Genomic DNA, 17,330 nt, shown 5'->3' on the forward strand with positions numbered 1-17,330 from the left:
ACAAATGGCAGATGGCAAGGGGCTGAGGAGAGCAAGGTAAAGAAGTGGAGGCAGCAGCTACAGAAAGCTTTTTGCATATTTGCTGAGGAAGAAGCCATAATGGATGATGATGATGGTGATGATGATGCTATTAGCTAGCATGTATAGAGTATGGATCTGACCAGATCACCCCTCTACTCAGTAAACTCCAGTGGCTGCCTAACCCATCTAGAATCAAAGACAGAATGCTCTGCTTGGCATTTAAAGCCCCTTATAACCTAGCCCTCTTCTATCTTTCTCATTTTCTTGTACTTTAATCCCTGCCCTTACTCCTGATGGCTCAGGACGTTTTCTCTGGTTGTCCTCCATGCCTGGAGTGTTCTCCCTTCTAATCTCCCTATCTTGGCTTCTCAGGTTTCAAGTCCCAGAGAAAATTCACTTTTTCTAGAAAGATTTTCCCTAAATCCCTTTTTTTCCTAGTACCTTCTCTCTGTTGATTATTTCCAAGTTATCATGCATATATGTATATGTATTTGTGTGTATGTGTATATATATATATGCATAGATATAGTATACATTTTTTTGCATATTATCTCTCCCATTACATTGTGAATTCTTTGAAGAGAGGGGCCTTCTTTTTTTATCTTTTATTTTTGTATGCATAGTGCTTAGCACAGAGCCTGGCACATAGTAAGTACAAAATACATGTATTTTTTACTGACTGTCTTATAGCTTATGTTCAAAGCATTAAACTGATTACTCCATTCCTTAAAGAGCAAGAAATCAGAAAGACTAACTACCTTCTGTCCCCTTTCCTCCCTTGCCCTTCCTAAGAACCATGTCCTCTGCATTTGTGTCGGCTGCCAAGAGTGTGATTCGAGAGCTGAGTAAAGATGGGGAGCTGATCCCTGTGGACAGCCTCAAGAGCTCTACCCACTTCAGTCCCTACTGCCTGGTCCGGAAGAAGACCAGGAGCTCCTTGTTTTGGAGGTCCCAGTATGTTTGCCTCAACTTGACCCTCAAGGACATTCTGGATCCGAGTTCCCCAGAACCAGGTACATTACACTTAGAGGTGGGGGTGGTGAAGGGTGAGAGAAGGAACTGGGGAAGTCTACTGAGATGGATTGTGAAGGGGAAATGGGCACAGCAGGCTTGGCCAGAACACACAGCTTCCCTAGGACTGGCTGCATGGCCACATGCCATCTTGTATCAGTGATGTCCAGAATGTTCTGTCTAGCTCCCCTACATAGAAGGGGTGGTGAATTGGAGAGGCAACATAGAGCCCAGGAACAAGCCAGAGACTTGAGTCTGAGCCCTGGTCCTTCCTCTAACTAGATGTGTGGTTGAGGATAAGTCACTTACCTTCTTAGAGCCTCTGTTTCCTCATCTGTAAAATGTGAATGATGTTATTTGTACTTCCCATTTCACAAACTGGTTCTGCAGAAAACATTTTGTACATCATATAGTGCTATAGAACTGTGAATTATTGTGACTTGGGGTCTCAGATGCATTTACCTTGTCCCATGGAGGCCTCTGCTGCAATATCAGGTTTTGTGCTCACTTTAGCTAAGGATCGGTGTCTCTCCCCACAGAAGTGACCCAACTTGGACCATTCCACTTTAATGATGAGGTGGATGGGAAGGTTTCTGGCAGTGTGGAGGTGACCTCCTCTGTGCAGGGGAAGATTTCAGGACACATCTCAGAGTCAAACAGAACTGTCCTCGAGGTCAAGACTCTTACTGTGTCCCCTACCACCTGGGACTGCTTACAAAAGGAAAGGTGAGAAGAATGGGCAAGACAAGAGCTGAGAGCTCTAATGACTTCTCTTTGGGTTTGGGGGGAAGGTGGAGGAGGGGGTGGAATCAAGGGAAGTGTTCTCGGGCCAACCAGAGAGAAATAGAGTCAGAGTTTTCCTTGTGTTGGGGTTGAATTTACTTATTATCAACATCCACAAATATCCTGTGTTGTCTGAGGCCTGGACAAAATCGTATCCCAACCTCTTGGGGCTCATAGTCTAATGGGGTTTGAGAATAGTTCATTAAAACAACAATACACAATATTACCTAAATGTACAAGGAGGGTACTAAGTGAGGAAGGAAGAAGGTTATTCCCAACAGGGGGAGATCTGGAAAGTTTTACTGGAGGAAGAGCATTTGAGTTTAACTTTAATTGATGGGTAGAAATTTAATTGGTTTAGATAGTAAGGGAAAACATTTCAGGAATAGGGAACAACACTGGCAAAGAAGGCATGTTCAAGGGGCAGTGTTTTTTTTAAATGCATTAATATCTTTTAGTTTTGTTCCACTTCCACACCTAAATGTCTCTCCTCAGCTTGCAATCTATTCCTTATGACAAAGAGTACAAAATAAAGGGAGAAAACAGGTCAGCAAAACTAGCTAACATAGCTGCTGAGTCTGACCGTGTATATAATGTTCCATATCCATAGTCCCCCACCTCTGCAATAAAGGGAGAAAGGATCATTTTCTCTCTGTCTCTGTCATTATAATAACTCAGTATTACATTTTGTTTTTAGTTCTTTCCATTTACACCATTGTAGCCACTGTGTATATTATTTCCCTGCTTGTGCTTACTTCATTTTGCATCAGTTCATAGAAGCCTTCCCATGTTTCTCTGAATTCTTCCACTTCTTCATTTCTCACACTCCTACATTCAGGTGCCACAATTTGTTTAGGCTTCTACTTTCTTCCCAGTTCTTGGCTACCATAAAAAGTGCTGGGATGAATATGACCTCCTGCCTTTAACCTCCATGGGGCACACATACCTAGCAGTGGGACCTCCAGGTCAAAGATGTGAACATTTTACCCTCATTCCAAATAATTTTCCAAAAAGACTGAACCAATTCATGGCACCCATCTCTGGTTTCTTAGTGTATCTGTCTTTCCATACCCACTTGAACATTACTCATATCTATTTTTGGTAATCTTTGCCAATTTTCTGGATAGAAGGTAAAACTTCTGGGTTGTTTTGATTTGCCTTTTTCAGGGCAGTTTCAAATAGTCCTGTTTGAATGGAATGGAAAGATCATGGAACGGAATCATATGAAGTAAGATAGGAAAGGTGGATGGGCCTCAGATCAATGGCAGGTCTTGAATGTCAAACAGAGCAGTTTGAACTGTATTTAGTAGGCAGTATGGAGTCATTGGAGATTGTTTTTTAAGCAATCGGAGTTAAAGAACTTGCTCAAGGTTACACAGCCAGTTATTTTTTTGTGTGTGGGTGCCGAGTATCTGAGGCCAGAACCGATCTCAGGTCTCCCAACGCTGGGGCCAGCACTCTTACTCACTGCACCACCTGGCATCCTCTAAGCAATTGGGGTTAAGTAACTTGCTCAAGGTTACATGGCCAGTTACTTTGTGTGGGTGTTAAGTATCTGAGCCCGGAACTGATCCCAGGTCTCCTGACTCTGGGCCGGTGCTCTTACTGCACCACCTGGCCAACCCAGTCATTGAAGAGTTTTGAGCAGAGTACCTGACCCAATTGACAGATGAGGAAGATGAAGCTGGCAACAATATGAATAGAGTAAAGGGGGGAGAGGTTGCTGGAGGCAGGATGGCTATTTGGAAGCAGTTGGATTAGTTCATTAAGGTGGTAATTAGGGCCTGTAAGAGGGTGAAGGTAGTGGGTATTGAGAGGAGGGGATAGATGTAAAAGGTGATGGAATCAGTAGGAATCATCTGATTAGATGGGACCTGTGAGAGAGAGTGGAGAGCCAGCAATAACTCCTGGATTCTCAGCACAGGAGACTTTTTGAACAGAGCTGGTACAGACAGAAAGAGTAAAATCAGAAAAAAGATCTGGTTTACAGTTGAATGAGCTCAGTTTGTGACTGGATGAGCTTGACGTGTCAGCTGGACACATAGGGGGAGATGTCCTGTAAGCATCAGAGATACAATCCAGGACAAAGGGCACTGGATTTGGAGAATGGGTACATAGCTCATCTTTGAGCCTTAGTTTCTTTAAATCTGGAAAACAGGTGGGGGGGGGGGGCAGAACCAAGATGGTAGAGTAAAGGCAGGGACTCCTGAGCTCTCCCCCAACACCCCTCCAAATACCTTTAAATATGACTCTAAATAAATTCTGTAGCAACAGAAGCCACAAAAAGACTGAGTGAAACAAATTTCCAGCCTAAGATAGCCTAGAAGTTAGACAGGAGATATCTATTGCACCAGGGTGAGACAGGAATACAGTCTAGTAGGCCTGGGGGCAACTGAATCACTGGCAGAAGTGGCTGTTTCTGGATTTCTCAGCCCACAGACTCCAAAGCCAATTTGAAAGGTCTGCACGAAAGGTCTTCCAGACTTGGGTGAGAAAGGAACACAGTCCAGTGCAGGCTGTGCCAGCACAGTCCCAGCCCCAGCCCCAGTAAATCTAGAGCAGGCCTTGAGAGTAATTGAATCAGTGGCAGCAGCTTCTTTTGGAGCTCTCAGCCCTCAAACAGTAAGGGGGTTAAACAACTGGTCAGAAGGAGATTACATGGGTCTCTTTGCTAGCACTGAGCCAGGACTCTGCTGCTTTGCTCACACTGGGATCCAGATTATAGTATTGGGTGGCAGTCCCAGGGTGAGGAGGAATACTAGCATAGCAGAGCTTGCTGCAGCAGTGGAGGGAGGACTCTTCCCATAGTTCCAGGGTAGAAAACAGTGCTTGTGGTTTCTCATAGACCAGGAAAGGAGGAAACACCTCTCCTTAAGTTATACCCACTTTGGAAGAACTGAAAACTTATCAGTCCCTAGAAATATCTCTGACAATAACTGCACAAAACTCCTGAAGCTTGGGGCAGTTTACTCTCCACCTTGGAAGTAAAGCTTACCTTAAAAAAAAACACTTAAAAAGCCAAGTAATGGGCTGGGAAAATGAGTAAACAACAGAAAAAAAATCTGACTATGGAAACTTATTATGGTGACAAGGAAAATCAAAACACACACTCAGAAGAAGACAACAAAGTCAAAGCTCCTACATCAAAAGCCTCCAAGAAAAATATGAATTGGTCTCAGGCCATGTAAGAGATCAAAAATAATTTTGAAAATCAAGTAAGAGAAGTAGAGGAAAAATTGGGAAGAGAAATGAGAGTGATGCAAGAAAATCATGAAAAATGAGTCAACAGCTTGCTAAAGGAAATCCAAAGAAATACTGAAGAAAATACCTTAAAAAATAGACTAACCCAAATAGCAAAAGAGGTCCAAAAAGTCAATGAGAAGAAGAATGCTTTAAAAGGCAGCATTGGTCAAATGGAAAAGGAGTTCCAAAAGCTCACTCAACAAAAGGATTCCTTAATAATTAGAATGGAGCAAATGGAAGCTCATGACTTTATGAAAAATCAAGAAATCAGGGTGCAGAGCCAAGATGGTGGAGTAAGAGCAGGAATTTGCTTGAACTTGCCCCCCAACCACCTCCAATACCTGTAAAAAATGACTCTTAACAAATTTTAGTACTGCAGAACCCACAAAATGACACAGTGAAAAAAAATCTCCTGCTGAAAGCAGCCTGGCAAGCCAAAAGGAAGGGTCTACTGCAATGGGCTGGGAGTAGAGTATAGTAGTGTCTGGGCTGTGCCAGCACAGACTGGCATAAGAGACCTGGCCAGAACAGACCCCCAGGGACTGAATCACTGGCAGCTGTAGCAGTTTCCAGACTTCTCAACCCACAAACACCAAAGAGAAAGTAAAAGGTCAGTGGGGAAATTCTGTTGAACCTGGGTGAGAGAAGAGTGAGGTCTAATCCCTGCCCCTGGGGTGGCTGTGGCAGCAGGGTGGCTGCTTCCAGAGCTCGAGGCCCACCAGTGGTGGGAGGACCAAGCAGTTGAGTGGAGGGCAATTGCAGGAATCTCTTTGCTGGAGCTGAAGCAGGATTCTTTTGCTTTGCCTTACTTGGATCTGGGTCTCAGTTTTGGGTGGTGGTCTTGGGGTGAGGAGGAGGGCTAGCATGGCAAAGCTTGTGGCAGCTATGGAGAGGGAGTCCTCTTCACAGTTTTGAGATGGGGCTTAGAAGTAATTCTGACAGCAGCTGTGCAAAACCCCAGAAATTGGGGACATAGCACTCTCCATTCTGGAAGCAGAGTTCTACCATGGCATAGAGCTTAAAAGTCAAGTAATTGACTGACAAAATGAGCAAAGAGGAAGAGAAATCAAACTACAGAATTGTTTTTTGGTGACAAAGAAGATCAAAACATAGAATCAGAAGAAGACAACAAAGTTAAACTCCTTCATCAAAAGCCTCCAAGAAAAATATGAATCAATCACAAGCCATGGAGGAACTCAAGAAGCATTTTGAAAATCAAAAGAGAAGTAGAGGAAAAATTGGGAAGAGAAAGGAGAATGATGCAAGAAAATCATGAAAAATGAATCAGCAGCTTGCTAAAGGAGACCCCCCCCAAAAAAACATACTGAAGAAAATAATACCTTAAAAAATAGATGAACTCAAATGGCAAAAGAGGTCCAAAAAGCCAATGAGGAAAAGAATGCCTTAAAAAGCAAATTTGGCCAAATGGAAAAGAAAGTCTAAAAGTTTACTGAAGTAAATAATTCCTTCAGAATTAGAATGAAGCAAATGGAAATGAATGACTTCATGAGAAATCAAGACATAAAACAGATACAAAAGAATGAAAAAATAGAAAACAATGTAAAATATCTCAATGGAAAAGCAACTGTCCTGGAAAATAGATACAGGAGATATAATTTAAAAATTATTAGACTACCTGAAAGTCACGATCAAAAAAAGAGCTAGACATCATCTTTTAAGAAATTATTGAGAAATCAAGGAATCATAAAGCAAAACCAAAAAGAATAAAAAACTAGAAGACAATGTAAAACATCTCTCTGGAAAAACAACTGACCTGGAAAATAAATCCAGGAGAGATAATTTAAAAATTATTGGACTACTTGAAAGCCATGATCAAAAAATGAGCTTAGATATTACTCTCAAGAAATTATCAAAGAAAACTTCCCAGATATTCTAGAACCAGAGGGTAAAATAGAAATTGAAAAAACCCACTGTAGCAGCAAGCACCCTGGTGTCCCCAGGGTCGCTGCCAACACAAGGTTCTTGGATCTGCTTTGATAAAGGAAAGCAACTCAAAATGGGTTAACAAGCTTACTTTAATCAGTCAGATATGTATCATTTACCTAGTTCAGGGGAAAAAGGTCAGCACCCCGAACTTCAGAGTATACAGACAGAATTATCAAGTAGACAGGTTTCCAAAATTGTCCAACCGTTACATCCATGGCAAATCAACATCTGGGTTTCAAAGGGGGGGGGGCACGGCTCTCAACCACGGCTTCCCAGAATCCAGATCAAATCAAAGAACACTTCTCAAAGTGAGCCCCAAAACAAAGCTACACATCAGGGCTTACATAGCCTTCTCCTGGCTCAGAGACTGTAACAACCTTATTGACCCACTGGCCAATCAAAAAGTATCTACTGAAAAACAAGCTTCCCACCCCAGGCTCCAGGTGCACTTTATCCTAGGGGCAGGGAAGATCTTTAAAATGTACATTCCCATTACACCCACCAATTACCTTCTGAAAGAGATCTCAAAATGAAAACTGCTAGGAATGTTATAGCCAAATTCCAGCATTTCCAGGTCAAGGAGAAAATATGGCAAGTAGCCAGAAAGAAACAATTCAAGTGTCATGGAGCCATAATCAGGATAACACAGCATTTAACAGTTTCTACATTAAAGGTTCAGAGCGCTTGGAATATGATATTCTGGAGGGCAAAGGAGCTAAATAAAAAATTTGACTGCCAAATACAAGACTCAAAAGACACATGAAAAGGTAAACAGGAAAGAGAAATAATAACTTAAAACTGTTTACATTCCTACATGGAAAAACGATATTTGTAATTCTTAAGACCTTTCTCATTATTAGGGTATTGGAAATAGTATATATAGATAGAGGGTACAGGTATGAGTTGAATATGAGAGGATGATATCTAAAAAATAAAATTAAGGGGTGAGAGAGAAATGTACTGGAAGAAAGAGAAAGGGAGAGATAGAATACAGTAAATTATCTCACATAAAAGGGGAAGGAAAAGCTTTTACAGTGGAGGGGAAGGGGGGGTAGATGAGATAGAGTGAATGAACCTTGCTCTCATCAGAATTGACTCAAAGAGGGAATAAATATACACACCCAGTTGGGTATGGAAATCTATCTTACCCTACTAGAAAGCGTGGGGGTGGGGTGGGGAGAATACTAGAAGGGAGAGTGATAGAAGGAAAGGCAGATTGGGGGAGGGGGTAGTCAGAATCAAAATACTTTTGAGGAGGAACAGGGTGAAAGTAGAGAGAGAATACAATAAACATGAGGGGGAATAGGATGGAGGAAGATACAGTTAGTCTTTCACAACATGACAATTATGGAAGTGTTTTGCATGACAACATATGTATAACCTATATTGAATTGCTTGCCTTCTCATAAAGGGTATGTAGGACGTAAGAGAATTTGGAACTCGAAGTTTAAAAAAATGAATGTTAAAATAGTTTTTACATGTAACTGGGAAAAAACTAAATACTAAATTAAAAAAGAGTTGGAAAAAATTATATATATATATATATATAAAATGAATCTAGCAAAGGAGCTGAAAACCTAGAAGCTGCTGCCCTCTCCTGGCTGTCCAGTATAGATTAATTTTAAAAGTATTACAACCTTTAACATTTAAACCAGGGAATTGAGTCAAAAAGCCACACTTAAGGACCTAGGAGGTCATATGTGGCTTTAAGTCTGAAGGGCTTCCCCTGCTTTTGCCTCCCTCCCCCCGTTTAAAATGTTTTTCCACAGTGGCCTGCTGTGAAGAAAAGTGTTCTCTTTTTGTTACCTTTGGGGTTGATTTATAGGACCAAAGATTTAGAGTAGGAAGGGAATGGAGGTGTCATCTGGTCTCACCCCTTCATTGTACAGATGAGTAAACTGAGGCTCAGAGAAGTTGTCTATGAAGCTAGAACATTGTCCACTACCACAGGTGTTAGATAGACTTCTGTTTTGAGTGTAGGGGGAAAGCTTTTGATCACATTTTTGATCGCCTTCCCCTTTGTATGAAAGAAGGAGAGAGAAAGATCTCATTAGCTAATTCTATAGGATGCTACAGGACAGGGAACAGTTTAAAAACCTAGACAGCAATCAGACATATCCTTATGTACTGAGTGTGAGCCTGGGATGGCAGAAAGGCAGTTTCCCCACTGAAACATCCTTATTACACTCATTTGTGTTCTGAGTGTCCAGGTGTTCTGTCCTGAGCTCAATCATCTATTTTGAAATTCCAAACCCATTCTCAGCCAATCAGGAAGCTTCCTGATGATTGCTGGTGGGTTCCTGGTGATGCACCTACTTTCCTGGGTAAACTATTTAGTGACTTGGCTGTCTATACTTCCTTCCTGTTCAGTGCAGTCTAGAGTAGAAGGCCATTCACTTACTAGTTAGGAGTAAATCATTCAGCACAGCATCTAGTATAGCAGAAGATCTCATGATGAAAGGGAACTTTGTTGTTGTTCAGTTGTTTCAGTCACTTCCAACCCTTCCCCACCACATCTGGGTTTTTCTTGGCAGAGATACTAGATTTCCTTCTCCAACTCATTTTATAGATGAGGAAATTGAGACAAACAGGGTTAGGTGACATGCAGGTGTTTTGAGGCCAGATTTGAACTTCCTGACTCCAGGCCCAGCACCCTGCCCACTGTGCCACCTGACTGCCCTGAAAGGGACATCACTTCCAATCTTCATGTGACAGATGAGGAAAGTGTGTCTCATGGGACTGAAGGGACTTGCCCAAGGTCAAGTATCACTAACTGAGCCCTACTTTCTCCATTCATAAAATGGGGGTTGTTATGAAGAAAGCCTTTTGGAATTCTTAAGTGTTAGAGAAATAGTGACTGATTATTGCTGGCTAATGTGAAAGATTTGCAGGGATTGCCAGTGACAGTCTCCTGAGAGCAGCTTTGGGTCTTGGGAGAAGTGGTTAGTGGGTGTGAATGGGGCTGACTGGGGAGGCAGGAGGTCCACTAAAGGCCTCATTTCGTGTGATCATTTTTTTGAAACTAGAGGCAGAAATATCCAAGAGCCACCTCTAAGGTTCCCTATGCACAATGCTCAGTAAATGTGTTGATGATGATGAAGAAGCTGAGTGTCCCAGGCTGTCTTTGCTGTGGGTCCATAGACTCCTTCAGCAATGTTTTACAGTTGTCCTCACAGCCATAGTCGCCATCTCTGACTCTTCTCCATGTTCCTCCCCCTATTATACACTTTCTCTTCCATTTACTCTTGTTTGCATTACAATCTATGTGTATTCTCTCACTGGGTCTGTAAAGCCCTTCCTTCTTAGCTGGATCTACCAGAGTTTTCAAGTCCTGATAAAGGATTAGAGGAGGACCCTGGAGGAGGAAAACCTTTCATATGCCTATTCCTAATAAACCCACAGCCCTTAATTAAGTTATCCCTTATTATTTATTCTCTTCTCCAGGCTATGTTGTCCTGTTCTAAGCCTCTTGTCTTCCACACTGCCTTCTAGTTGTCCCAACAGTTTTTAATAACTCAGTATATCTTTAACAAACTTATACATGTGGTTTTAGTTGACAAGGAATCTTGCATGATCCTGACATATACAGTTTTGCCCAATCGAGTAATAATATTATCAAAAAGTAATAATTGCAGAAGAATACACCTCTCAATTATGTGACTATGAAAATTATTGTTAAAAACTCTCCTATGAAAGCCTGCCTATTTCTTTCTCATATTTTCAAGTAAGCCCTTAAAGCACCATGTAAATATAAGTTGTTATTACAAACAATATAAATGTGAGCCATTGTTACAATTCTACCTTAGTCAAAAGGAACAAAATAGATGAAGGGGGCAAAGGAACTACATATTCCCTTGAGAAAATCCAGAAACCAAAGGGGAAAAACAGCAATAAAGCTAAAGATGAACAGAGGGGAAAATGGAAGGAATCTTGTCCTGAGTAAAGTACAAAATCACCTGGATGGACAGAGTAAACAGATGAGGGCTTCTGAGTCTTGCATGAGAAAGTATCAACAGGAAATTTCCTTTATTCATATATCTTCGAGAACTGTCTTCCTATGAAAAGCAGAAAGCTTATCCAGTTCTTCATAGAACTTCTCCCCTTCTTCATCTTCCACCCAGAGGCTGGTGCATAATCTGTACTTATCTTCATGGCGGTGTGTTTGTTGATACCCCTCATGAGCATTGGAATGAAAATGACCAGGTGGCCATGAAATTGTATTTCTTGTCATTTTCAAAACTAACTCTAGTTTTGATTTGCTTTTCCAAGGAGAATTTGTCAACCGCCATTCAATTATGTACAACTTGTTTTATGTCTTCCAGTTTTGTTAATATGGAGAGAAAATCATTGTTTATTTCCTAATTTGTTGTTATATTGATTCATTTGCTGCACAAAAATAACAGTTAAACTAAGACTTAAGGACAGCTTCTCCTTATGTGCTGTTCTAAAGCTTGTTTTCATCTGATTTTAATCCTCCCTTTACTAAACGCCTTGAATGTGATTCTCTTGCAATCACTTCTATTCACTTTGAGATCTTTCACTAATGAACCATATTACCAAGAAGACAAACACAAGAAGGCATTTCCCTTACTTGACATCTCTACTTTTTGCATTAGGAAATCACAGATTTCTTGTAGCTCCCTATCTGACTCTTTCATTTCAAGTCTAGGTGGTCAAAGTCTCCCATCATCCCAGATCTGATAATACTGCTTTGCTGACTTAAAGAAGGTCTCGTTTGACAGTGGAAAAAATGGTTAAAAGAAAATCTTATAGATAACATGGATAACTCTTGCTTATAACCTATCATCTCCACATTGGATTACAAATATTTCAAGAAACTCTGAATTGCTTGTAACTCCTGTTTTCCATGTTATTCTTTCACCCATGTTATAGAATTATGCAAGCCCTACCCCACCCAACCTAATTTAATAGAATTCTAGAATTTCAGACCCAGAAGAAGCCTGAGAGGACAATTAATCCAACCTCCATGTGAAGAGGAATCCCTTGCACACCTCCCTGAAAGTGATCCTCCAGCCTCAGCTTCACTAGCTTAGATATTTTGCTAGGTATATATGATTTTTCATTTATTTTTAAAACAAATCTTTTTATTCAATTAAAAATTAATTTTCTATTTCTCCCATCCCATCCCCCTACCACTAGAGAAAAGAAAAACAAAGCCATCATATCACATATTCAGCCAAAAAGAACTAATTCCCAAATTGGTCATGTCCAAAAGCCATGTCTTATTATGTACATTAAGTCCATCATCCTTCTGTCAGGAAACGTACAGTATGCATCATCATCAGTCCTCTGAAATTACTCATTGTATTCACCACAGTCCTTAAGTCTCTCAAAAGTTTCATGTTTTTTTTACAAAATTGCTGTTATTGTATAAATTGCTCTCCTTTTCTTGCTCAGTATCAATTCATATAAATCTTCCCAGCTTTCATTAAAACTATCCCATTCATCATTTCTTAGGGCACAATAGTGTTCCATAACATTCATATATATATAGTATCTTCTGTCCAGCCATTGCTCAAGTGATGGGCACTCCCTTCCCCTTAGTTTCTAGTTCTTTGCCACTATAAGAAAAGAGCTGCCCCAAATGATTTTGTATGAATAGGTTCTTTCCATCTTTTAAAATCTCTTTGGGGAATTATAGGCCAAGAAGTCATGATGCTGGGTCAAAGGGTATGCACAGAGTAATGACTTTTGGGCATAGTTCCAAACCACTTTCCAGAAGGGCCATACCAATTAGTTCCTCCAACTGGGCATTAATGTGCCTCTTTTCCTGCAGTTCCTCTGATATTTGTAATTCTCTCCTTTTTGTACAATTTGCCAATATGATGAGTATGAAGTGGGACCTCAGTTCCTCTAGTTATTTCTGATTTGAACCATTTTTTCATACTGCTATTGGTAACTTGGACTTGGAACATATTCTTCTATTCTTTATTAGATGATGCCATTTTGACTAAGCACCCCCTCATCTCTGTCAAGGAGTCTAAAACCTCCTCTGGTGAGGACATTCAGGACCATTGAGTGGGAAATTCTGGAATGTCCAGAACTAGCAGAAGGCAGCAAAAAACATGAGTTTTTCAAAGTTTTTACACAAACAAAATTAGCATATCTAAGAAAAGAAGGGAAGCAGTGGATTGGGGGAAAAAAATCTTTGTATCAAATACATCAAGAAATATCAACAGCTTACAGAAATATGTAACACCAAAGAATAAAAGACCATTTTTCCCAATAGAGTAGTCCAAAATTTGAACAACTTGTTCTCAAAAAAATTGCTATTATCAACCATGTGAAAGAATGCTCCAAGTCTCTAGTAATGAGAAAAATTCATTATCCAATCAACCCTGAGGCTTTACCTCACATCCAGCAAAGTAACAAAAATGACAAATGACAGAAATAGTCAGTGTTGGAAAGGTTGTGGGAAGACAGGCACATTAATGCATAGTGGATCTGTGAGTTAATTAGAAACCAGTTTGGAATTATCCATTCATTTATTTATTTTAGCAGTTTGGAATTTTGCAAAGAAAATGATTCAAATGCCTATACCTTTGACCCAGAGTTTGCACTGGTTAGAATATACTCCCATGGATGTTCTTTTCTTTTGCTTTTTTTTTGGAGGGCAATTGGGGTTAAGTGACTTGCCCAAGGTCATACAGCTATTTTTTGTGCATCCAAAGCTAGGTCCTCCTGACTCCAGGGTTGGTGCTCTATTCAATGCGCCACCTAGCCACCCCCCATGCATGTTCTTTTCATAAAGAAAATCTCTGTGCATGCCAAAATATTTATAGCAACAGTTATTGTGGTGGCAAAGATCTGGAAACAAAGTAGATACTTATTGAAAAGGGAAATAGGTAAACAAACTCCGGCACATTAATTGTGGAATATTACTACTCTGTAAGGAAAAAAAAAGGCCAACATGAATTTGATGAAGCATGGAAAGACTTAAACCAACTGGTGTGAAGGGAAGCAAACAGAGACAGGAAAACAATATAAACAACAGCTTGTTGTTCAGTTGTGTCTGACTCTTTGTGACCCTATGTGGGTTTTTCCTGGCAAAGATACTGAAGGGGTTTTGCCATTTGCTTCTTCAGCTTTCAGATGAGGAAAGTGACGCAGACAGGTTCAATGACTTGTCCAGGGTCACACAACTAGTAAGTGTCTGAGACCAGATTGAACTGAGGTTTAACTTTGAAAAGGGGAGCACAGGGATGGCTAGGTGGCTCAGTAAGTAGAGAACCAACCCTGGAGTCCAGACAACCTGAGTTCAAATCAGTCCTCAGACACCAAAAAAACACAACTAGCCATATGACCTTGGGCAAATCATCTATCTCCAATTGCCCCCCCTTCCCCCTCCAAAAAGCAAAAAAGAAGAAGAAAAGGGGAGCCGAGATTTCAGCAGAAGTATATTGGGCAGAGGGAGGGGGGATACCCTCAAGCCTCCAGGGCACCAGGAGCAAAGCCTGGAGGCAGGAGAAGGTGCAGAGAGACATGTGGGTGGAGTTAGTTCACACATAATAAGAGGACCCAAAAGGGAACTGGACACAGGCTAGAGCCACCCTTGTGGAGGGGGTGGGGCCAGACAGGGGGATCTCAGCAGGTGCTCTGCCTGCTTTAGGAGAATTCTTTGTAGCACCCTGTAGCAGCAAGCACCCCAAGCACGTCCTCAGGGTTTGCTGCCCATACAGGTTCTTGGATCTGCTTTGTTAAAGGAAAGCAACTCAAAATGGGTTAACAAGCTTACTTTAATCAGTCAGACATATATCGTTTACCTTGTTCAGGAGAAAAGGTCAGCACCCCGAACTTCAAAGTATACAGGTAGAATTATCAAGACAGAAACAGATCAAGTAGACAGATTTCCAAACTGTCCAACCATTACATCCATACCCAGTCAACATCTGGGTTTCCACATCTGGGTTTATCAAAGCCGGGGGGCCCTGGACAACGGCTTCCCAGAATACAGATCAAATCACAGAACACTTCTCAAAGTGAGCCCCCAAAACAAAGCCTCACATCAGGGCTTATATAGCCTTCTCCTTGCTCAGAGAATGTAACAACCTTATTGACCCACTGGCCAATCAAAAAGTATCTACTGAAAAACAAGCCTCCCTCCCCAGGCTCCAGGTGCACTTTAGCCTAGGGGCAGGGAAGATCTTCCAAATTTGCATTCCCATTACACACCCCCATCCTGTGCACAGAGGCCTCCTGCAAGAGGGAGCTAGCTACTTCACCCATCTGCCCATGCCTCTCTTGGAAGGTTCTAATTGTTAGGAAGTTTTTCTTTACTCTAAGTTGAAATAGATTCCCTGGGGATTCCCTCAAATTGGTCCTATTTCTTCCCTCTGGGGCTAGAAGGGAACAAGTTTGTTTACTCTACCCCATGACAGTCAGTCATATATTTTAAGACATGGATCATAATTTCCCCTATAAACTCTCCCATCTCCAGGCTAAACAACCCCAATTCCTTCAGCTGTTTCTATCCCACTTACTTGTTTTGTTTTTTCAATTGGTGGCCCTTCTTTGGATGGCTCTGCCTTAATGATATATCTCCTGAAATATGTTTGACTTTATAGGAGACAGGGGTCCTTTTGGCTCCAGTCACAGCTTTAGGTCTTCCAAACACGTGCACAAACCACCCTTTGAGTTCAAAGCACCAGTTAGCACCATATGAACTCCCCCAAGGCACTAGGAAGGTGAACTCCAAATATGCTGTACCCAGAAGATGGCTATGAACAAGGTCATAACTGAAAGGGATGGGAGAGGGAATCCCAAACCCCTTACTTGCTGTATTCCCTCCTCTTCTTCCATAGGAAACTGAAGACACCAGAGCCCTCCCTCATTCAGGAGCTTCGGAAACGGGAAGAGAACCTGTATGTTGTAACAGAGGCGGTGAAGACCGAGAAAGAGGCCATTCTGAAGAGGTCCAGAAATAGGGAAGGCTTTGGGATGATCACCATTCCTGTAGTCTCATGTGTCCAGGTTAAAACTCATACTTTGAGGGGCAGCTAGGTGGTGCAGTCAGCCCTGGAGTCAGGAGGACCTAAATTCAAATTTGGCCTCACACAATTGACACTTATCTAGCTGTGTGATCTTGGGCAAGTCACTTAACTCCAATTGCCTTGCCTTCCCCCCTCCAAAAAAAAAAAAACCCTCATACTCTGGATAGATGGGGGTGGGGAGAGGGAAAGTCCAAGTACAGCAGCATCTCTTGACCTTTCAGTTTTAACCCCACAACCCCAGAGACTCCCAACAGGCAGCCAGAGACCTGGGCTAAGGCTGAATATTCTGGAGGTCTGTGTCCCTTTCCATTGTTCTATTTGATGCATATCCATTAAAAATAACAGGTCCTACTGTGGGTACTTGGTGCTTATTCAGCTCCCAGCCATTCTTAGGGTTGTGGATAATCCTCAAACAGCAGAAAATCCAAAGTACTTCAATTGGGGTTTGGAATTCAGTAGGGCAAGTGGGGAAGCTGCTGCATTCCCTTCTTCAGGGATCCAAGAAACTCCTCTCAATTTGATGAGATTTCTCAGGAATGTCTGATGAGGAGGCACACACACACACACACACACACACACACACACACGAGGAGAGCCAGCCTGGGTTAAAAAGTTCTGGGGAAATGGCTCAGGGGATACCTGCAAATGACTAAGACTGGATTGTTGTCCTCAGTCACACCTATATATGACAAGGACCAACCCAGGCACAAAGCTCTGTGCCTCCACACTATTTCTTCTCATTGCCTCTCTCCCCATTACAGAGAAGTGGGGGGGCTAACTCCTCTCTAGACTCCACCCAGACTTCTGCTCCTCCCTCTCCTAACTCCCTTATCTCGGGATCCCTGCTGTAAGCCTAGCTATCTATGAGCACTGGATTTGGAGTCAAAGAACCTGAGTCCAAATTACAGCTGTGTGATCTTGTCAAGTCCCTTCATCTCTCTGAAATGAGTTTCTGAGAATGAGAGAGTTAGATGAGCTGACCTCCAAGGACCCTTCCAGTGCTAGATCTGTGATTCCTGTCCTCTTTCCTTCTCTTGGCAGGGTCAGGGTCAGGGTCATTTGAACACAATGAAGACAGTAACTGTCCCTGAGGGCAGTATACTTGGTTTCCAAGTTGCCAAGCTGATTATCCGGGACAACTGGAGTAAGTTGGATCAGAAGGACGAGGTTGGGGAAAATTCCCCATAAACTACCTCCTCCTCCCAAGGGCTGTGGGAGGTGGGGAAGGGAAGGGGGCATTACTGTGGTAGATGTCCTGGTATTTGGGGAACTCAGCTGCCCAGCTGGCTAAGCAGATGACATCTGCAGGGACCA

General features: G+C 41.9%; 1 protein-coding gene across 1 annotated transcript; it reads left to right on the top strand.

The window, feature by feature from the left end:
• The first annotated feature begins 776 nt into the window (after positions 1 to 776).
• LOC138155633 (gasdermin-D-like) lies at positions 777 to 17,256 on the top strand. Its single transcript, XM_069080895.1, has 4 exons — positions 777 to 1,034; positions 1,572 to 1,758; positions 15,828 to 15,996; positions 17,058 to 17,256. Exons 1-4 carry the CDS (start codon positions 818 to 820, stop codon positions 17,202 to 17,204), a joined length of 720 nt encoding a protein of 239 aa, XP_068936996.1. The 5' UTR covers positions 777 to 817; the 3' UTR covers positions 17,205 to 17,256.
• The last annotated feature ends 74 nt before the right edge of the window (positions 17,257 to 17,330 follow it).

Source organism: Petaurus breviceps, unplaced genomic scaffold, assembly GCF_028583685.1.
Source record: "Petaurus breviceps papuanus isolate PSGF00001 unplaced genomic scaffold, PetGlider_PUasm1.0 96404, whole genome shotgun sequence".
Classification (NCBI taxonomy): Eukaryota; Metazoa; Chordata; class Mammalia; order Diprotodontia; family Petauridae; genus Petaurus; species Petaurus breviceps.

Coding starts and splice junctions, on each gene's coding strand:
- LOC138155633 (XM_069080895.1), top strand. CDS start 818: ATGTCCTCTGCATTTGTGTCGGCTGCCAAGAGTGTGATTCGAGAGCTG. Junction 1,035..1,571: donor TCCGAGTTCCCCAGAACCAG/GTACATTACACT, acceptor CTCTCCCCACAG/AAGTGACCCAACTTGGACCA. Junction 15,997..17,057: donor CTGTAGTCTCATGTGTCCAG/GTTAAAACTCAT, acceptor TTCTCTTGGCAG/GGTCAGGGTCAGGGTCATTT.